Below are 23,179 nucleotides of genomic sequence, written 5' to 3' on the forward strand. Positions count from 1 at the left end.
TGGAAAAATTGAAACCTGTGGCCTGAATGATTCATTGAAAGAAAACTCCATCTTAAGGCATTCTAAATGTAGACCCCACCCATATTGTCCTAAGGCTCTGCAAATCTTTGAAGCACGGCTAATGAAAATAAGTTTGAACTGAAGCTGTCTGGGATAAAGGTAGCTAGACTGAAAGATGGGGCCAGTCATGCTGAATTCACTCAGAAAGTCCAAGTTGTGAGATGATGTCAAAAAACAGAGATTTTCATTCTCTGTTGCATCCTGAAGCACCAGTCCTGCGGTCAAAACCATTAGCATGGGACCCCCGTCTCAATATGATATCCATGCTGGTGGATCTGACTGTAGGCTTGAGGCCACGGATTGTTTTGTGGTTCAGCACAGCGTGTTATGCTTTATTAAGGTTAAGGCACAGAACCAGGAGTTCTGTGCTCTGCCACAGTCTTTGTGGGACACTGGGAAATCTTTGCCTTGGTTTTCCTCATCTCTTGAATGGAGAGGATAATACTCATCTCACTTGGGCAGGGAGGGAGAGGGGGAGGCAAAGCTGAAGCTCAAGGGCTTCTGCTCTGGGTGGGGGGGGGGCATGTAACCTTAGCCCTGGGCAGTGGGCCTTGGGCTTCAGGCCCTGCACCAACACCAGCCTTGGTGACCCCATTAAAATGGGGTCGTGACCCACTTTGGGGTTCCGACCCACAGTTTGAGAACCCCTGATCTAAGGTACCACAAGAGTTGCCTGTATTTTCCATGAAAGGAATCCATTTTTTTTAAAAATAATCAAGACCCACATGCTGCCATGTGCTACCTATTTGTTTTATTCTGTATGAAGAGGACATACTTTATTTCAATCAATAAAACAGATACGTGCTACGATACAAGAAATCACCACAGTACCTTTGGGAGTACAAATTGAATAATTTACACTGTTTGTCAGTCCCCCACTGTCACACCGATTGCATTTACAAATGAAAAGAGAACAGAAATACAACACATTGCAAGATACAGTGACTGTTAGGTACAGCATGTATTAGCTCTTCTTCCCCATCCCCCTCTTCCCATACTGCTCAAAGCTGCTACTTAACAGACCCAAATGCTAAAACATAGACCTTTCAATAGATACGTTTGATGCTTTGGATTAGGGGCTAACGTGATGGAGCTGTATGGATCAGGTTACCAGATAGGCGAGCATTAGCCCTCTCTGTTTCCCCACATCGTGTTAGTCTGTCGTTACTAGTGAGGTGTTTTTTGTTGTTATGTTTGGCTCAATCTAAAGAGACTAGACCTAAAGAAGGGGAGCTGATAGACATAGATCCTGCAAATATGTATGCACATGCTTAACTTTACGCAGCTGAGTGGTCTTGTTGAGCTGAGTGGATACAATTAAGCATGTGTATGTTTGCTGAGGCCTATGATAGCGCTTCCATGTGCACAGCTTAGGTAATTGTGGGAAGTGGCGTGATGGGGAAATCATTGAAGAGCTGCTGGTGCCTCGTGGAAAAACTTGGGAAAGAGTTCTAGTGGCAATAGTTCTGTTTCCAGAATAAGTTATTGTTGTTTCTCTTTCATCGTCTTTTATTTCTCAGAGTATTTGCATTAATGGCTTGATCCTGCAAGGCGCTGAGCCCCCTCAGTTCCCACTGAGGTCAACAGGATTGGAGGGTGATCATCTGATCAGTCCCTAGAAGAGTTATAATCTTGTTAAATTATTAATCTGCTCCTGTCTTCCCTTCCTTAGCAGAAATCATCCTGATCTTTTGTTTAAACTGCAACCAAGTGTAGTCACAGAGGATTTTGACTTCAGGTGGGTTATAATGCCCCAGGAGTGTTACAGTTTAGGTGTGCAGCACTCCCAGTGTACGAGACGCTTTACAAAGTGGATGTGCCTTTGCAGAATAAAGCTTGTTTCCATACAAATCTCCTGAAGGCTAAATGCTAATGGCATCCCTTGCTGGTGAGACTGCACTCAGCTTTCCTGAGCAATTGGCAATAGCTCTGCTCCTCCACAGCCATGGCCCCTGATCTAATTCACGCACGGCCCCAAGCACAGGCACTGAGGGTATGGCTCAAAGGCTAGGGCCACTGCTAACAATACTCCAGCGAGGATGCTCCTCTCTGGTTTACAGAACTTCTATAGCATAAACTGCTGCAGGTCTTTCTGTGAATAAGTTGCTCAGCAGCAATGTTCAGCCACAGACATCAGCACTGGAGATGTCTCCCTTCATTCAGCATCAGATGCCTTCTCCCATTGCACTGCCCGGCAGCCCACCCCTTTAACACCTGGCTACTATCCTATTTCAGCAGAAAACATGGGCAGAGTCTGGGCCTTTTGAGGCAGGGCTACAGGCTCTCTTCACATCTTACATGGAGCATGCAGAGAAATCTGCTTCTTTCCCATGTGCGGGATCCACTCTTCTGGACTGAGTCTGTGTGTGGATCCTGGACCAGAGAGCATTTTGCCTTTAGTAAGAAAGAAAAAGCAAAGAGAAATGCAAGAAAGAAAATGACATGTTAGGCTGAATTGTTTCTAAACAACGATTTTCAAAGGTTTTCTAGAGCAATTCAGCACCTCTTTCTAAAGGACGCAGCTGTGACGGAGGCCAAGTGCACTGGATAGCAGAGGTACATTATGAAGGTCTAGTTTCTCACTGTTAAAGCTTGATATAAGACCCTGGAGTGGGATCTGTATCTGCTGAAAAGGAAACATCGCGGTAGACTGTTTTTAACAAGCACTTTCAAGCTGCTCCATGTCTCTCCTACAGTCTTCTTAAAGACAATAGGTGTGATGGATTTGACCAGTTTGCTGACGGCTTAGTATTGGTACTCTCTAGGTTGGATGGCCCTAAAAAGAATGGGGAGCTCTTACCACATGAGCTGAGGAGGAGCTGGGTGGGGTGGGGCAGAGATGCTAGCTCAAGACAGAGAAGGGGAGTTGCACAGTCCCTTGCACCACCTTATTTTAGCCTCTGGCTGTAGGAGTCATTCAAAGATTTAAAAAACTGAGGACATTTTTCCTCTAACAAATGCAAATGGGGACGTGTGTCTTACTTTTCAGCTGTCACATTTCCTTTATTAGGAATAGTCTGATCACATATTGCTGGCATTTGACATCATCTTTTGATCACTTTCTGACTCTGAGACTCTAGGCTACCTCTAGCTTGCCTCACAAGAGATGCCTGTAGAAATATTTGTTAAAGTGTAGAGTTATGAACACATTTGCACAACTTTTTATTTAAATGTAAGTCTTAGAGCATTAAGATTGAGATGCAAAAGCTCATCCTTGTAGGTGTTCATTTTGTTCACAGGGAGGTGTGCGTCAGACAAAATCATGTTGGAGTCCTGCACTGGGACAAATTTAAATCCCTTCATTCTGGCAAATGAAGGACCTGATCCTGCAATAACCATTAGGAATATTCATGTGATTTAGGGCTGCAAGATTGGGCCCAGGATTTGTCATTCTTTCAATTTTTGCATATTTTCCTCTGGGACAGAGAAAAGGAAACAAGGTTGGCAGCTCCTAAACTGAGAGAAATGCATAGTCAGCAATTTTCCTCCATTTGAGCAATCCCATTAAAGTCATTAGCTTACAGCAGTGTTTCTCAATGACCGGTACGTGGACTGGCGCTGGTTCCTGCGATCTCCCTGATGCAGTTTAGGAAGGCAGGAAGCTGGTCCTTGGTATCAAAAAGGTTGAGAAACACTGGCTTATAGGATCAGGCCTCTTGAGAACAAACCTACTTTACCGAGTAGTCCAGTTTTGCAATCTACACATCCTTTCTTGCCTCCTAGCATCACATGCACATGGTGAAATTTTCTGTAGCACAAAGTTACATATTACAGTTATACCTAGCACTTGAGCAGGTTCTTCAGAACAAAGTGTCTGTATTTGATGTGCCATTGTTGGTACAGTTTGATCTGGACAGGAAATTTTAATAGACTGATCATTTGTCATGGATCAGAGTTTCAGTAAATATGCACCTGGAAGTCACTCAGGCCCAGAGCCTCAAAGGTATTTGTAGGTGCCTAACTTCCATTGAAATCAATGGGAGCTAAGTGCTTAAATAACCTCAGTTCTGTCTCACCCTCCCTTTGTTTACTCCTGTCTAATAAACATCAAAAGTGAATAAAAATGTACTGGTGGATGTCCGTCAGCAAAGTGTACCTGATTTAAGGTTTGGTTTTTAACTCTTGTACCTCAGAGAAAATGACATTGGGGAGAGCGTGAATTCAGTGGTGGCAGTGGTACAAAATGAACAGCAGGACTTGGCTTTAATGGCACATCGTCATTGATATGAGGTCTCATAGGAATATACAAAGCTTCTTGTAGGCTTTTCTCTTTGTGAATCTAAGTTAATTAGGACAGAATGAGTCAACAGTAGTTTTAGCATTAGCAAATCAAAGGTGGAATCTGTTACAACTGTACTGGTATCAGAAATATTCCAATAAAATATGGCTGTTGAATTAACTCATATTCACCTTTTATCTCCATTATCCTTCCATCTATCCGGGTTAGGCAAATGCCCTGAATAGCACAAGTAATGTTATGTCCTCAGATATTCATCAACAGAGTTACATCCATCCCTAGGGAAATCCTGAAGCCTTCTGCCCTTGCTAAAGGAATATTCATCCTGCAAAAGCAAAGCTGAGGCTTGTCAGTCGGCCTCAAAGGCACTGTTTGTTGCCCCCAGATATTCTGATTTCTTCTTGTGCTTCATCCACATTTTCCTCAGGATGCTGGGTGTTCCGCACAAGTTGTTGCCAGTCAAAGGTAAAGAGGCATCTGCTTCTGGGGCGAGGGTTAAGTCATGCTCAGTGTTCTTCCTCGAGTGCCGTCTATGGCTAGAGAACAAAGCAGGACACACAAAATGTTTCTCTCTTGTGGCCCTTTGCGAGGTTCATTTGTATTTTCAATGACTAACTAAACAAGCTGAAATAACCTTGCTTTAACATAAGGAAAAGAGCTGCTTAAACTGGGATGTAATTACATTTGTTATAAGCAGATCCCTCTTCCAGCCTCCTGTTCTTTCGACTCTCTCCAACACTGACCCTCTGTGCCAAGTGAGCAAAATACGGATTAAATATAAATACAATTAAAATAGTGAAACTAACACTGCAAAACTGAGTGACAGCTGGACTGTATTTTGTGCAAACCTCACCTCTTCCTTTGACTCCTCTTTGACCTCATTGTTGTCATGTCTAGAGGCTTGATTCCACAAACCTCCCTGCTCATGACATCAGTCTCAATAGGCTAGACTGAGCCGAGACGCAGCCCCGACTAAGGGCCAGCTCGTGACTGGTCTGCCCCACAATTCCTTTTCTTCCCTCTTGCTCCAGGAGAAGTGACTGCAGCTCTGGAAAGAGTGCAGATTATTTCCCTCTCAGCCTGGCCTTCCGTTCAAATCAGCAAGAAGAGAGGCCCAGGAGGCTCTGCCCATTCCCTTCCCCTTTCTGCCTCCTTCTCATCCATTTATTTGCAAGGTGGGAGTATCTAGAGAGCAGGGGCCATGCTCTGCACCTGACCCAGAAGCAAGTTCTTGATAGACTGACCCCTGGTGGGGCCTTTACCCCCCAGTCTAGTCCAATTACTTCAATTCTATCACTTCCTTGTTTGAATATTCATGTGAGTTTGAATATTCATGGGGTTGCGGGATCACATCCTACATTACAACCCAATCCTGAAAACACTAATGGGTACAGTGTTTACTACTCCCCATTAAAGCCAATGGACTATGGCAGTGTTTCCCAAACTTGGGATGCCACTTGTGTAGGGAAAACCCCTGGCGGGCTGGGCCAGTTTGTTTACCTGCCGCGTCCGCAGGTCTGGCCAATCGCAGCTCCCACTGGCTGCGGTTTGCTGCTCCAGGCCAATGGGAACTGCTGGAAGCGACACGGACTGAAGGATGTACTGGCCGCCGCTTCCAGCAGCTCCCATTGGCCTGGAGCGGTGAACCATGGCCAGTGGGAGCTGCGATCAGCAGGACCTGAGGACACAGCAGGCAAACAAACCATCCCGGCCTGCCAGGGGCTTTCCCTACACAAGCGGCATCCCAAGTTTGGGAAACACTGGACTATGGGAAAGGCTACGTTTATGTCACGGAGGTCATGGAAATCACAGAATCTGTGACTTCCAGAGACCTCCATGACATTCTCTGCTTCAGCTCCAGGGGCTGCAGGACTCTGGAGCTGGCAGCCAATGGGGCCCTGGCAGGGTTCCAGCAACAGGGGGCCCCCTGCAAGGTTCAGCGACAGGTGACAGACTCCTGAGCAGGCCCTCGGGGTTCCAGCGATGGGCAACAGCCTTGTGCGGGGGAAAGGGAACACCTCAGGCAAGCGGCTGGGGGTGTCCCATTTTCTCTTTGGGAATATGGTCACCCTGCAGCTCCCAGCCACCATGGGTGGAGGGGGAACCCACAGCTCCCAGACAACACAGCGGCACAGGAAGCCATGGAGCTGCAGCAGCAAAAGTCACGGACAGGTCACGGCTTCTGTGAATTTTTGTTTGTTGCCCGTGACCTGTCCGTGACTTTTACTAAAAATAACCATGACAAAATCTTAGCCTTAACTATGGGTATGCCTACACTGGAGCTGGAGGTGTAATTTCCCACTTAAGTAGACATACACATGCTAGTTCTGATCAAGCTAGCTTGCTAAAGATAAAGAGTAGTCATAGCAATGTGTGTGGTGGGAAGGGCTAACCGCCCTGAGTAATATCCTATCCAAGACTGTAGGTACACACTCAGGACAGCTAACCCCTCCCACCACTGGTACCACCGCGGCTTCATTTCTATTTTTAGCACACTGGCTTGATCAGAGCTAGCACAGGTATGCCTGTTCAAGCTGGAATTCACATCGCCAACTCCCGTGTAGACAGCCCCTAAGTCTGGTGGTAAGCACTAGGCCCAGTAGTGTTTGTGACATCCTTAGATTGTAAGATCTCTGCAGCAGGGACCATAGGCCAGATCCTCTGCTGATGTAAACTGGTGTAGCTCCATCTATTTCAGTGGAGATACACCAGAGGAACAGCCCCCAGGTTTATAATTTGAGTGTAAAGGCATGCCCATGACATGTCTAAATAATGATGAGAATAAATATGGGCTGGTTGTTACTGCCTCCACATAGCAATCCATTTATCTACATTCATCTCTGATGTAACTTGATTGACAGATTAATTTACGTGAGGAGTCCAATTGGCCCAGAGGAGCCATTTTCTATTTAATATAATTATCTATTTAGAAAATATAAGGAAACTGCATCTTATGGTGGCTCAGTGCTTTGGGCTAAATTCTGCAGATGACTTCAGTCTGAAGTCATGTAATCCAGGGGTCTGAAGGATGTAATCAAGAGCAGAACTTGGCCCAGTATCTCCACATACTGACCATGGCTATTTCTTTTTCTTTCTAAGGGAGACCTTGGCTTGAGTAAATTGGACTCATGATGTCACACTAGTTAGATGTTTATAAATAATTAGGTTTCAGAGTAGCAGCCGTGTTAGTCTGTATCAGCAAAAAGAACAGGAGTACTTGTGGCACCTTAAATGTGTTAGTCTCTAAGGTGCCACAAGTACTCCTGTTCTTTTTATAAATAATTACTCAGACATCATTAACTTTTTTTCTGATTAAGCAAGAGAAATTAAATTGACATATGTCCCACGCTTAAAATAGCCTAGGTTTATAGTGCATAATCAATAAAATAACACCTTAGGCAAATATTTTGGAAATTAATTACTCATCTACTATAGATCATTGAGATTTATTACTCCAGTCATGGGTAATTTGCAACTGACTTTTTGTATATGTGTGTGTGAATTGATGACCTACACTCTGGGCCACCTGCTGCTTTTCCTTACAGACAGAGCCTTAAAGCCCCAGGCAGAACTGCACTAAGAGTGGGTGGATATAGTGAAAGAGGACTGACTTACTCTTCTGCAGAAGCACTGTCCTGTATAGCTGGCTCTATGGCTGCAGCCCGTTTCACTGTGATATGGGTGACTGGGGATGTCGAAGGTTGCTGGGGAAGAAAAAGGTCATTAAGAAACTTCTACACATTTCTCTAATGAATGGGGACTGCAGGTTACTTGGGGACTTAAGGGGAGAGGTTTTTAAACCCTTAACCACAAAATAATCCTTACTAATATGAATAGTCACTTCTATAGATTTCAGAGTAGCAGCCGTGTTAGTCTATATCCGCAAAAAGAACAGGAGTACTTGTGGCACCTTAGAGACTAACAAATTTATTTCAGCATGAGCTTTCGTGAGCTACAGCTCACTTCTTCGGATGCATAGAATGGAACTTCTATAGAGGCACTCTTGTGAGCAAGGATTACTTGTGTGAACAAGGGTTGTGAGACTGATGCCTAAAAAAACCCTGTAGGTTTCATTGCTTTTTGGTAAATCATTTCTTCAGTACTGAGGGACAACTACTCACCTGCTGTTAGTGGGTGCAACTCCATATTGGGCCCTGACTGTGCCTGTAAAGTGGGGATAATGATCCTGACCTCCTTTGTGAAGCACCTGGAGACCTACTGATGAAAAGGGCTAGATAAGAGCGAGGTATTATTACTACCGCTACTTCAGGCTACAACTAGAGGGGCTAGTTTTGCTGAGGATGTTGGACTTAATTCACTGTGGTCACTATTATTTAGTGGCTCCACTTTTCTTAAACCAATTTATGTGTGTCACATAGGATTAAACTGAGAAGACTAGACCTTCCTTCTTGTGTTTTCTAGGGTTGTTCCAAGAAGCAATCATTAAAAATGTCAGACATTACTTTTGCGAATCTAGTCCAATTTGACCAGTTTAAATGCAGGTAGGTGACGTGATTTTTGTATTGGGTGAAAAAGTAAATTCTCTATTCACTGTTTTCACACCATTCATGATTTTATAGACCTCTACCATATATCCCTTTAGTCATCTCTTTTCTAAGATGAACAGCTCAAATCTTTTTTAGTCTCTCCTCATATGGAAGCTGTTCCATACCCTTGATCCTCTTTGTTTCCCATCTCTGAACCTTTTCCAGTTCCACTATATCCTTTTTGAGATAGGGTGACCAGAACTGGGCACAGTATGAATCCATGGTATGCTCACACTGTGAATACAGTGCAATTATCATATTTTCTGTCTTATTTTTTATCCCTTTCCTAATAGTTACTAACATAGTCTTAGTCTTTTTGACTGCTGCTGCGCTTTGAGCAGACGTTTTTCAGAGAGCTATCCACGGTGATTAAAAGATCACTTTCTCTGGTTGTAACGAGCATTTTAGAACCAATCATTTATCTAGCTGGGATTATTTTTTCCAGTGTACATTAGTTTGCACTTCTCACCATTGAATTTCATGTGCTAGTTTAAAGCACATCACATACAGGTAGCTGGTCTTACTGAATTTTACTTACAGAAGATTTTCCATCCGACTGGTTATCACAGGACTTTGATGACTCTTGTTCAGAAATTCCCACTGCAATGCATAATTAAGATGCCATTATTGGTAATTATTTTTCCCTTGGACTTTGTGTAATTAAAAGATTATGTGGAAAGAGCCAGTAATTAGAGTAATAGTCCTATTAGATTTCACTATGGCCAGTTGCAAAGATCTATATCACAAAAGGGCTGACTACCTTTTGTTATACAGGAATGGGAGGACTTGGAATTGCTAAAGTAGACTTGCAATGTGGTAGGGCAAAATCACTCAATCTCCCATTCTTTGGCTTTTGAAATGGTAACTTCAGCTATTAACAATGGACCAAACCTTCACGTCCTTACTCCATGTTTCATTGTGCATGGCCTTGTGTGGAGGCAAAAAAGGAAGCTGCAAAGAGCATTTCCCCCACCTCCCTCAATTCAGGCATTTCATACTTTTGAGAGCTTCACTTTTTGCTACCTTAATAATGTTCTTTTAACATTGTTTTTGTGTGTGTATTTTCCTAGATTTTTTTTTTAAAAAGCAAATAGTAAAAACAGAGATTCCATCGTATGGCATCATATTGACACCCATGTGGTTCATCAGCAGGGTTGGATCGCCTCCATTTGAGCCAAGGAGCAACAGATAGAAGTAGCTTGTCATCCTCTGTGTGGACCAGATCTAGAGAGGTAGGAGAGTGCAGATATTTGTTGATAGCAGAGCAATGGTGAGACTCAGGAATCTTGAGTTCCATTCCAGGGTCTGGAGGGGAATGCGTTCTGGTGGACACAGACACTTCTGCCCATTTCCCACAAGCTTGTCCCAGTCTGCTCCATACCCTCCAACCTGTCCTTCTCCTAGTCCTGCCTTTTTTCCCATCCCTGACTCCTTGTACCTGTCTCATTCCCCTCACCTACCCATTCCTCAGGCTTCTCATCCCAGTCCCACTCTCCCTGCCTGCCAGTCCCAGTACCCCTCTCCTGGCTCCTTGTTTGATTTCTCCCTCACCCTCCTCTACTGTCCCTCAATCCTAGTCTTACTCCTAAAACTCCTCATCTGATCTGTGGGTACGTCTACACTACCCACCGGATCGGTGGGTAGTGATTGATCTATCGGGGATCGATTATCGTGTCTAGTGTAGACGCGATAAAATCAATCCTCGATCGCTCTGCCGTTGACTCCAGAACTCCACCGCGGGGAGAGGAAGAAGCGGAGTCGACGGGGGAGCAGCAGCAGTTGACTCGCCGCCGTCTTCACGGCCAGGTAAATCGACCTAAGATACGCCGACTTCAGCTATGCTATTCGTGTAGCTGAAGTTGTGTATCTTAGGTCAATGACCCACCCCCCAGTGTAGACCTAGCTTAAGTCTCTGCCTCCTTGCCCCAGCCTCCTACCTCTCCCTGGCTCTAGTCCTAGGGTACGTCTACACTACGGGATTATTCCAAATGTGCATAAACCGGTTTTGTAAAACAGAATTTATAAAATCGGGTGGAGCGCGGCCATACTAAGCACATTAAATCGGTGGTGTGCGTCCATGGTCCGTGGCTAGCGTCGATTTCTGGAGCGTTGCACTGTGGGTAGCTATTCCCTAGCTATCCCATAGTTCCCGCAGCCTCCCCCGCCCCTTGGAACTTCCGGGTTGAGATCCCAGTGCCTGATGGGGCAAAAATCATTGTCGCGGGTGGTTCTGGGTAAATGTCGTCAGTCACTCCTTCGTCTGGGAAAGCAACGGCAGACAAGCATTTCGCACCTTTTTCCCCTGGATTGCCCTGGCAGATGCCATAGCATGGCAATCATGGAGCTTGTTTTGCCGTTTGTGACTCTCACCGTATGTGTACTAGATGCCGCTCACAGAGGCGATTCAGCAGCGCTACACAGAAGCATGCTTTTGCTTTTGCATGACAGCAGAGATGGTTACTAGCCATATTGCACCATCCAAATCCTTCCATAAATTGGAACTGAGGATGATCATGGCTACCAGTCCTTTTGTACCATTTGCTGCTAGTGCCCCTGGCCAATCAGCCAGGGGCGCAAAAGCCAAGATTGGTTACTAGCCATATTGCACCTTCCATCGTTTTGTACCATTAGCTGCTGTCATAAGTGCCCCTGGCCGATCAGCCAGGGGCGCAAAAGCAAAAATTGGGAATGACTCCCTGAGTCAATCCCTCCTTTTTGGTATCTAAAAATAGAATCAGTGCTGCCTAATATAGGCAAGTGTGCTAGAGAACCACCGTATCATAGAACCAGAGAGCACAGCTGCTCTGTGTCAGAGCCTGCAGAAATTATTATCTGTATGCTATTCACAGGGGGTGCTCCTGTAACAACCCCACCTGTTGATTCCGTTCTTCCCCCAGCCTTTCTTGGCTACCGTAGCATTGTCCCCCCACTTGTGTGATGAATTAATAAAGAATGCAGGAATAAGACACACTGACTTGTTAGTGAGAAATGAGTGGAAGGCAGCCTCCAGCTGCTATGATAGTCCAGACAGGACATTAAGCAGTGTGTAGGAGAGAAGCCCAGCATCCCACTGCTAGTCCAGGGGCAACTGAATCTTTTCTTTACACATGAAGGGTGGGGGCTGATGGAGCTCAGCCCCCTGTTGCTATGATGAGGATGGTTACCAGCCATATTGCACCATCCATCCACCAGAAAAAATTAGGGCCAATAGGCTGATGACGAGGACGGTTACCAGTCCTTTTGTACCATCAGCTGAGGCTGATGATGAGGATGGATTTCCATCTTTTTGTACGATCAGCTTATGCTGATGATGAGGATGGATTTCCATCGTATTGTACCATCAGCCGCCCATGGCGGGGGGGGGGGAGCAAGGATGTTGGTGTTGAGTGCTGCACTATCGCGTCTATCTGCAGCATTCAGTAAAGATAGGGTGACATGTAAAAGAGTCAGAGGATTGTTTTACCTTTCGCTTCTGGGGGTGGGTGGGGGGTGGGTGAGTAGATTGCCAAGCTATGCCCTGACCCGTGGACACTGTGTTTGACCCTAGAAGCATTTGGAGCTCAGCCAAGAATGCAAATAATTTTCGGAGGCTGCAGGAACTGTGGGATAGCTTCAGTCCTCCAGTCCATGCGCATCCATTTGATTCTTTGGCTTTCCGTTACGCTTGTCACGCTGCAGTGCGCTGAGTCCCTGCTATGGCGTCTGTCTGGAGATTTTTAAAAAAGGATTCTGAATTTCATCTTCTGTAACAGAGCGCTGATAGAACGGATTTGCCTGCCCTTACAGCGATCACATCCGCATGGTCCATGCGGGAGCTCTTTTTTTATTTTGATTTCGGACTGCATCGCCACCTGTGCTGATCGGAGCTCCACGCTGGGCAAACAGGAAATATTCAAAAGTTCGCGGGGCTTTTCCTGTTTACCTGACCACTGCATCCGAGTTCAGATTGCGGTCCAGAGCGGTCACTGGTGCACTGTGGGATAGCTCCCGGAGGCCAATACCGTCGATCAGCGTCCACACTAACCCTAATCCAATATGTTAATACCGATACTAGCGTTACTCCTCTCGTTAGGGAGGAGTACAGAAACCGGTTTAAAGAGCCATTAAAATCGATATAAGGTGCCTCCTAGTGTGGACGGTTTTGGCGTTAAATCGGTTTTACGCTCCTAAAACCGATTTAAACGCCTAGTGTAGACCAGGCTCTAGTCTCTTTGCCCAGCCACTCCCAATTCTTTCCTCACGCTCCAGCTCCTTGTCAGATCTGTCTCATTCCCCCCTTTCACCCTTCATTGGTTCCTAGTCCGAGTCCCCTTGTCCAGTCAGTCTCCTCTCGAGCTACTATCCTATCTATGTTTCCCAACTCCCAGCCAACTGGCTCTCAGTTCCCCATCATTTCCCTCAGTGGCTCCCAGTCCCAGTGTCCTTGCCCAACCAGCCCAGCCTCCCCTTTCCCCGTAATTGGCTCCTAGTTCCTGCCTCCCCTCTCCAGCTCCTAGTCTCCTTGCCCAGCCAATACCAGTCATAGTTTCTCCCCACCTCTAGTCCCAGTCTCCCCAGACTCCTTGTCCCTATCTACTCCTTTCCCTCCTTGCTGGCCCAGCGTTTGTCTCTTCTTCATTCAAATCAGATGCTGCCTCTTTCAAACTGCCTGGGTGCAGGGGGCTCACTGATAGCACAGGACGGAAAGGCTCCCTGCTATCAGTTCCAGTGTCTGGCCTCAACTAGGCCTGGAGTACCCATTACAGCCACAGGGAAAGTCCTTCTGAGCCCCAGTAGCTCTGGGCTGGAGTTGGGGATGGTCACAGTGAATGTGCACCCCTGTCAGGCTTGAGCAGGCTCAGTGAAATCTATGAAGTCTCTACTGATCATGTGTGAACTGTGTTTTTTCAAAGGCTTAGAACTTGACCAAATTTGGGTGGATTGTCATGAGTAGCTAAGGGCACATTCATGACACACAGACCACCTCTCTGCCAAGTTTCATGACTCTGCTGCAAAGCACAAGGGCACTTAGAACTGTTCAAAAAAAAAGTTGCAAGAATTTTTTAACAATGGCAAAAAAAATTTCTCTCTCTTGCCTGGTTCTCAGAAACAGCTGACCTGTTTTGTACTTCTGGAGGAATTCTGTGCCATTGCACATGTGCAGAATTCATTTGCCATGCAGAATTTTTTTCCACAGAAAATACATTCTTCAAGAAAGGTACTGTGGTTATGCCTTTCACCCACCAGGGGCCACTGTGGTACCAGAACAGAGAGCAGCTGCTCATGGGCCAGCACCAGCTGTGGATAGGGAAGAGAAAAGGCTGCCTTTTTCACAGTGGCCTGGCCATAGGGCCAGGTTAGGAGGCACAGGATATGGGGGGACAGACATGGAGCTCCTGGGGGGTCACAGAATGGGGTTTAGAAGGGGTAGTTGGGGGGACAGATGGGTGGGGGCTGAGTAGGTGAGGTTGAAAGGGGGAGCAGGGCCACATGGGGTTGGGGGGAGAGGTATCAGAGTGGGGGTGCAGGGATACATGGGGATGGGGGAAGGAGGTTCAGGGACACGTAAGGATGGGTGGAGGAGCAGTGGGTGAGGGAGGGGTGCAAGGACACATGCTCCTTGGCTATCCCTGACTCCCTGAAGCCTTTGCAGTGCCCTTGAGGGGTGCGGGAAATACATTTCAGTATTGTAGTTTAAATTAATTATTACTCAGAGTTCTCTATAAATATGCCTAGTAAGGAATCTATTTGTCAAAAAACATTTTCTGAATCATCTTTGTTGTCTGTATTGTTACAGAAATAGCTGTTGATAGGTATTTTGAAATAAATTACCAAAATAATACAAAAGGGCATCTTTACATTGTGTTATTTTGACAAATAAAATATGCAGAATTTTGAAGAATTTTTAATTTTTTGGCACAGAATTTTTTTGAGATAAATACCCATTTTAATGAAAACTTCATGCAACTAGAAGGCTGCAACATCAAACAATGTTCTGAGCAATCAGCACAGAGATGGCAGAGTAACGAAGTCATAGCTGAGGACTTACTGTGCTTGGCAGGACAGAATCCTTCCTGTTCATTCTGCAAGCGGCCAAAGTTCCTCACCACATCTTTGTACAGGACTTGGGTGAGATCACCTTGGCTTGGAAGCAAGTCCTCTGTCCTGTAGGGCCGATAATCAGACACTGTCACCACCTACGGGAAAGAGACAAAACTGTCCAATTACAAACATCCTTCGTTGGACCTAGGTATGAATGTAAGGCATTCGAGTCATTACAGTGGAATCTCTGTCATTGGTTCTGTTGCATTTAGTCCTTCAACTTGTTTCCCCATAAATGAAAGGGGAATATTTTGATTTTGAAGTGTGAGCATGAGGAATGATAAACACGGTGGAAAATAACCTGCATTCTCTTTGCAGTTGCAATATGTATGTGCATCTTTCCGTATTTATCTCAAGGGCAAAAGTGAACATTTTAAAAATGACAACTGATTTTGAAAACACTGGTTTTTGGATGCCCAATTTGAAACACTGTGGATATAATTCTTCATAGCCTTGTACCTTGGGCAGACTTCTTCCCCGTTCGTCTCAGTGGGAGCATCCTCTCCATAGACTACAGGGGTGTACATGTGGTTCCTTGCTTTAGTGGCCCCTTGAAGAGCACAACGAGCTTGCTTTTGCTTGGAAGAGGTCAAAGGGGAGCTCAGAAGCTGGGCTGCCACAAGAGGGGTGAAGGCACACGCCACAAACCAGGCAGGAGTCAACCATGCACTCTCCCGAGCCATAGTCAGACACATTATCCATTGCACCACTGGCCCCTACACCTTAGTTTTTCTCTGGGATGGCCATGCTGCCTATGTGAGGCAGAACGGTAGCGTGAGGGGAGACCTTCGTGCTCTCAGCTCTGCTTTTCTCTCCCAGAAGACGAGGAGAGAATGCAAGAAGAAAGGCAGTAGTGGGCAAAGACGACAAACGGGGAGGGTTTAAATTCTCATAGATTATTTCCTGGATTCCCCGCACCCTGCATTTGGGGCTTCATGCTTCAGCTGCAATGATGGTTCTCAGGGCTTCAGCCCCATGGGGCACTCCAGTGTTCGGGGCTTCAATCCTATGGGGGTGCCTGGGTTGCAGGCTTCAGCCTCGTGGGGTGTGCTGGAGGCTGGGGTTCGAGGGTTCCCCCATGAGGCCTTGCAGAGCTCCTGAAACTGGTTCTCAGCTTCTCCCAGGCATTTGAAAATATTTACCAGCCCTCTTCCAGACAGCTCCAGCTGATTTAAATCCTGATTCCAAGGATGCCAATAGCCGTAGGCCTCTTGCTGCAGCTCAAGCAGTCACTACTGGCTTTCATGTAGTTGCTGCAATCTCCCAGGCCCTCTGTAGCAGCTACTCACACTCTGCAAACTCCCAAATGCTGTGCCCACATATTAAGTGGAGTTTGATGATAAGAGCACATTATCCACATTCTTGAGGATCTGCATCAGCTGTGACTAAAGGTGCATGCAATCCAAGCTGTAACAAAACCCCGGATGGTTTGGAACCTGGTTATCAGAGGCCCCATCACACACTGCCACAATTTGGTCAGCAGAGACATGCAGACTGCACCATTATTAATTGGATGAAGCTGCTGCTGGCAGGGCATTCTCCATTCAGACCCTCAACTATGGATTTCGCTTTCCTCCTTGCTCTGCCAGAGGCCAGATGTGTGATCTTTTCTCCCCGGCACTGGGGACAGGGTATGGAGCGGATTGCTCTTCCCCGGATGTATGACAGAGGATGTGTTACACCCTTCTGTCAGACTGGAGGAACTTCAGATCCTTTACTTTGATGTTGGCCTCGAGAGGGTGTCTTTGGTAAGCACGATGCTAGTTGTGAGGGCAAGAAAGAGTATGTGATTGGTTCTGATTTATGCAATTCATGACATGCAGGTGGATTGCTGCATCTGCACAGAGCTTCACTGACTTCAGGAAAGCTTTGCATAGGCCCAGCAGTACACCTGTGCCTTGTAAATTTCAGGCTTCTATGTGTACATAGGTGGGTGGTTTGTTTTCAACTCTGTGCTAACTGTAGGATTTATTTATTTAGCCCTGTTACCTATGTTTTTTAAGATTTCCAGTTATATTAGGTACAAGAGGCCTTGAAGCATGAGGAACCATAGCAATAAATTATAATATTTCTGTCACACTAACTCAAATGTAACAGCACAACCCCCTACTGAACATTCTCACATACACGTACTAATAGCACACTGCTAACTAATAGCAGTACATTTTCACAGTTTTTTATCTCCCAGCATGATGTCATCATGACTGACCCTACCCAACGTGTTACTATAAGAAGGCAAGATATAGATAGGCCAGGAAACCGAACCTGCTGCAGCCCAGTTTAGATCTAAACAAGATTTGACACTTCTTTAGGTCATCAGGAACATGCTGGGTAAATCACATGGATTATTTTGAAATCACTTTTCTAAATGTAACAGTAAATCAAAATCCATGTGGGTTTTGCAGTTATTCAGGTGAATTGCCAATTATTGGCAGAATCATCCACACCAAACAGCATTACTAAGCTGCTCTCTCAATATTTGATTACTGTTTTTACTATGCTTTACTGGGTTATCCTGTTCCCATGCTCGTGAATCCTGAGGCCAAATTCCACTGACTTCTGTTACTGAGTTCGACCACGGAGAGTTATGCTTTAAAAGCAGTGAGGCAGTACATAGAGGTGCTGTCTCGCAGCCCCAGTGTTAAAATTAGCTTGAAACGAGTATGGAAGAGTGGGCAAGGTAGGATCCAGGAGTGCTGTACAGTGACCTGTGGGCTATAGCAACAACACACAAAAACACTCTTGGACAGTGGTTCTCAAACTTTTGTAGTGGTGACCCCTTTCGCACAGCAAGCCTCGGAGGGCGACCCCCTCTTATAAATTACAAACACTTTAAAAAATATTTAACACTATTATAAATGCTGGAGGTGAAGCGGGGTTTTGGGTGCAGGCTGACAGCTCGCGATCCCCAGGTAATAATCTTGCGACCCCCAGTTTGAGAACCCCTGCTCTTGGAATTAACAAACAGCATTCCCATTCCAAAGAGCCGAGCAAACAAACAAAAGTGAAGCAATTAAAGACATGACTTTGATTGCGATTTTGTGGCTTAGCCTCTAAAGAATTATGCGGTCAATGGAAAAATGCCATATTTTATGAGCTACGTTCTTGTCACGGGGCAGATTGGGCACTACTTTTAGCAGTAGAAGTGCTAGAATGTACAGCAATATTTGCCACTTTTTCTGCCGTGTAATCAAATGTCAGTTTCAGTCAAGACTATTTTTATATAATTCCAGTCCACATTTTGGGGGATGAAGAAGGGAGAATGGAAGGAACAGATGAGGGTTGGAGCTATAGTGAAAATGTCAGAAGGACAAAAACGAGTATATTGAGGGAACATTTGAATTTTTAAATCATGCATCTTTTTTTTTAATTTCCATGATTGCCCTCTTGGAAAGGATTAATTTTAAAGTGATTGAGGTTACCTCACAAGGTCAGTCACATGAATGTATAAATCACTTAATACAGCACTGGCATGCTCAAGTGCTGCTGCTATGAAAGAACCTGGCAGGTTTCCACATTGCTTGCTATTTTTGCTCTTGTCTGGGATTAAATTTGTGCATCCACGGTGATTACCAAGGTAGAAGACCTCATGCCATCCCTGGCAGACCTACAATACTAACAGTAGGCAGATGTACAAATGAAAAAAAATATAACCACTCCTTTTCTTTGTGTGGAAGAAAAAGTTGATCACCACAATATCCTCAAAGGCTTGTATTTTCCAGCACATACAATGCTATTGGGTGATTACACATTAGCTGCAGTCAGCTGCACTAAACTGAAACATGGAAATAAACAACTACAAGGTTGGTAGTTAGTTATTTTTGAAAGCCCAGTTTATGTCCTTATTTGCAGTGCACAGACTATCCTTGTGCTGTGGTACTCTGATTGTAAACGTGGGATCATCAGCACTGACAAAAGAGGACAGTCAAGAGGGTTATTCTCTAGGAATGGAAGAAAAACAAACTATAAATATGCAAAAGATTTCTTTTAAAAAGTGACAAGACAGGCACACGCAGCTCAAATTAAATGTTGCAGAAGCCACTGCCTGATTAGTAGCGATAAATGTATATTGAGATTATAATGATCACGTTAAAGGATAAAAATAGCAGAACAGGATTGTGACTAGAGCGGGTTAAAAGTTTTCTGTCAGAAAATGCTGATTTGGTAAAATCAAAATGTTTTGCAGGAACGTCTTGATTTTTGTCAAAAATTTCAAAAGGAGATTACCTAAACATTTCATTTTGATCAGGTTTAAACTAATGTAGAAGTATTTTGTTTCGACTTCATCATTTCAACTTTTATATTGTATATTAGTCAAAACAATGAAGTCCAAATGAAATGATAACGTCCAAATGAAGTATGTCACAGTATTTTGTTTCTGGAAAAATTCTGAGATTTCAACTTTTTTGTCCTGATTTAGGACAAAACCAGATTTTGAAATCTCTGAATTTCCCATGGAGTGGAAATTCCATTTTTTGGCCATTTTAAATTATGATTTAGGATTGTAGGAATGCATGTTTGAGAATGTTTTTACTCATTCAAACACCCTGAGTGTAGACTTTCTTCTGGGACAGATCTTTTTGAGGTTCATGTTCCATTTAAGACCATCCCATTCAGATATATAGATGCAATGGGCTGACTGGGGCAACCAAGAATAGGCATTGGGATTGCAAGAAATGTAGTGTGGTGTTGTTTTCAGTCCATTGATAGGTGTGCTACACTGCAGAAATAGGGAGGATTCCGGAAGTAGAGAGTGGAGCCTGCTGACTCTGGAGCACAGAGTGAGAGATTAAGCTAGAAGGGAGGGAGCAGCCGGGGAACTGGAGAAGAATGTCTTTGACAATGGAAGATGGTGGTGAGAGATTTCTATGTAGAGAGCTCTGCAGAAGAAACAGGTCTGGGGCAAGCACAAATACCTTCCAGACAAAGTCCCAAAGCTGATAAAGAGGGGTCTGCACAGTATGAGAGAAAGATAAAGCAGAACTGTCACAGAAAGAGCAAGAGAGACACCCAATAAAGGGTCTATGAGCTGGCTAGATGGGTTTTGGGAGGGCAAGGGAGGGAAAAGGGGGTCCTAAGACAAGAAGGCCAGGCCCAAATAGCTGTGCCAGAGTATCTAAGCCTGGCAAATAGCCTTTCACAGGGGCTAAGGCTAACACTTGTGTTATTTCCACTGCAGCAGTGTGGAGAAGATGCAGTCAGGTCTGGGACCCCCAGGAGCTGTACAGACACATAAGTAGACACAGTCCCTGCCGTGAAGAACTTACAGGCTCTTTAAGGGACAGCTGCAACAAATGAGTGTAAGAACCAGTAGGCGGGAAAGGAGAAGTGAGGCTGAGGGCAGGCTCACACAGCTGCACAATACGCTTTTGAAAAAGTTAAAAAGTTTAATAACTAACTGCTCGGCCTCCTTTGGGTTCACTTGTTAGCTTCCTTCACACCCACACAAGGGAGTCAAAAGGTGTAAGGAACCCCACTACTTCCCTGCATGGGCTATCCAGAATTGGAGCTTATGTGTGTGCATCTGTGTATCCGCGCGTGGGGGGAAGGGGGAATCAACTGCTGTCAGACTGTTTCTCTCTTTAGCAGCTGAGTGAGGAGTGGGTAATCAGGAGTGGACACAGCCTTGGCTCCAACCCCCAGTGCACAAGCTAATGGTACAGAACTGGCACAGAGGGGAAAGCAAGCTGTGCTAGCAAAAAGGGCTGGCACAGATTGCATCTCCCTCGATCAAGGGGAAGTACCAGAGTGTGAGTCTCAGAGGGAGTCACAGGCTGGTTCCTGAGGTGAACGACCCTCCCAGCTCCTTCAGACAATCATTTTCTGACAAGATATTACGTCGTTTATTTTGTTATAATGTTTTAAATTAATTTTGAATAATTTTGCTTGGGAAAAAAAACAATCTTTTTGAAGAGTTCAAAAACACTTTTTCTAAATACCTGCAATTTTCCAGAAACGTTTCTAAAAGTTTTCCCCAGCTCCAGACACCATTTCAGTTCTATGCTCCCCATGCCCCAATCTGGAAAGGTCTGCTTTCCCATCCATGAGACTTTCAAGGAGAAGTTAAGCCAACTTGAATACAAAAAAATGGATACTTTTCTTACTCTCTTTGTTAGGATGTGTTGCGTGCTTTTGTCTTTTCTTCTGGCTGGACTACATGCTGCAAAGAGAATGAAAGAAACACGATCAGCGTGCAATAGTGGCTGACACCAGAGACGACAGCTTCAGACACAGATGTATATTATATACTATTTAGGTTTTTGTTGATTAGCAATAGAAACTGGCAAATCTCAGGCTGGTGTAATTTGTTATGAGATCATCAAAAATGCAAGCACAATTTATTTGAAATGTCATTACCAGCTTTGAGGCTGTGTCTTTGTAACACTAACAGACTCCAGATAGTGGTGGGTGGGATTGAACCTGGGGCTTCTGAAGTGTAGTGCATGAGCCTCTACTGCATGAGCTAAAAACCCTATGGTGCTTTGTGATGGCTGTAGAGCAGATTCATTTTTTTCTCTCTCTCTCTCTCTGTGCCATTAGATGGGACAGAGCACCACCCCCAGGAGGTGTGGGGGTTATATCTTCACTCTGCCTACAATAGCATGCGGTGCTGGGACATATTTCTTGTTCCACTGAAAGAACCATGGGGTACCAGGCATAGCTGGCAACATTGGAATTGTGTTTTGGTGGATGTAGCTGGCAGCACCACTCTCACAATATTTGTGATAGTCTTGAAGTGCCATGTAATTACATGAGATTCTTGGCTTTCGTTTAAAAAAAATGTAAATTGCTAGCTCTTGTAATTCAGGAGAGAAGCTGGAAAAAATGTGGCCACAATGCACCCGAAAGACTAAAAAACTAGAAGATAAATAAAAAGAACCCAAAAGGTGGCATTAGTAATATCTCATGCAACTATTTTTAAGCCAATGTCATGATTTTTTAAACTGGGGTTTGCAAGTGATGTTAGGTGAAATATGCACTTGAAAGTAGTTTGTGCACATTCCTTTTACTCATGAAATTTAGGAAGCGGATACAAAGTCTCTATAGTAGTAGATGGTGCTTCTAACAAAGTCTCCAAATGAAGCTGGTTTTCTTAGAGGAAGAAACAGGGGCTAATATGGCTTTCAAAATCTACAATGCTTTTACTTACATCAAATGCCACCAAGAGAAGGACCTTCAATTCAAGTGACCTCGCAGAGGAAACACAACCTCTTGCTTTCTTCTAATTGGGAAATAAAAACAAGAGGGGACATTGCCTGGAAAAACCATCCCTCTCAGATTTTTAGGATCACTGTGTAGCTGCCATATAGTGAAGTCTTCATTAATTAGAGCTGTGCGAGTAGTTCCTTTCAAATTTCACCTGGTTTCATTACCCAGTTGACACAGGCCAAGCTAATGACATTTTTGGAGAGGGCCTAGGCCCAGACTCAAGTAAACATGGGCCAGTTTATAGTTTTATATGGAGATGAGAGGTAGGTTTGAACTGTGGACTTCAAAGCCAGGTAATCTAGCTGTGCTGATGGAACATATTTGTGACACACTGTACCTCAGAATGACGCCTTGTAACCCCCATCGTCAGATATCGCTGTGATATTTTGTACAAATCATGCCATGTAAGGTATCCTATGAAAAGTCATGATCTACTGAAACCCAGTGTTCTGTCCAAATATGTCTCTCATTAGCGTGTATAAAGTTATAAGATTGTGCTGTATGGTTGTTACTGAAAGGTGCTGTAAGTTTGCTATTGACATGTAAAGGATCCCTGCCCAGGTGGGTGTTTCTCAACTGTGTGAGTCAACTATCCAAGCCCCACACAATGGAAACTGCTGGCTCACTGTGACTTGGGGGCTGCTTGTTCACTGTGGCTCAGCAAAGCCAACCAAGCCATGCCTGGGCTAGGGGCTGCGAGGCACACAGGCCAAGGTATAAAACAAGCGTCTTAGCCTTTCTTTTCCCGCACCTTCGCTGGACACAACTGGGATGCCAAGACGACAAATATCATCAGAGGAGACTGGGCCAGGCTTCAGGGGGAAGTCTGTGCACTAAGGACTGTAACATCCAGGGGGTGAGACTATTGCTTGATCTAAATACTGCCTAGTGTAATGAGGTTCAAGGTGTAGACTCTGTGCTTATTTTTATTTTCTTTGGTAACATCTCTGTCCTTTTATGCTTACCACTTATAATCACTTAAAAGCTATCTTTCTATAGTTAATAAACCTGTTTTATATTTACCTAAAACAGTGTATTTGCTTGA

The 23,179-nt window shown here is 44.7% G+C and overlaps 1 protein-coding gene across 1 annotated transcript in view; it reads right to left on the reverse strand.

Annotated features, from left to right (window-relative positions):
* Positions 1–803: 803 nt before the first annotated feature.
* The window catches only part of VXN (vexin), a 29,572-nt gene continuing 7,196 nt past the window's right edge, over positions 804–23,179 (reverse strand). The window contains exons 3-7 of the mRNA XM_045002909.1: positions 21,030–21,085; positions 14,873–15,020; positions 9,383–9,444; positions 7,913–8,001; positions 804–4,833 (exon numbers count right to left, since the gene is read on the reverse strand). Coding sequence (XP_044858844.1) covers positions 4,647–4,833; positions 7,913–8,001; positions 9,383–9,444; positions 14,873–15,020; positions 21,030–21,085 — 542 coding nt within the window. The 3' untranslated portion in view covers positions 804–4,646. The remainder of the gene's footprint in view (positions 4,834–7,912; positions 8,002–9,382; positions 9,445–14,872; positions 15,021–21,029; positions 21,086–23,179) is intronic.

This window comes from Mauremys mutica, chromosome 2 (assembly GCF_020497125.1).
Source record: "Mauremys mutica isolate MM-2020 ecotype Southern chromosome 2, ASM2049712v1, whole genome shotgun sequence".
In the NCBI taxonomy this organism is placed as follows: domain Eukaryota; kingdom Metazoa; phylum Chordata; order Testudines; family Geoemydidae; genus Mauremys; species Mauremys mutica.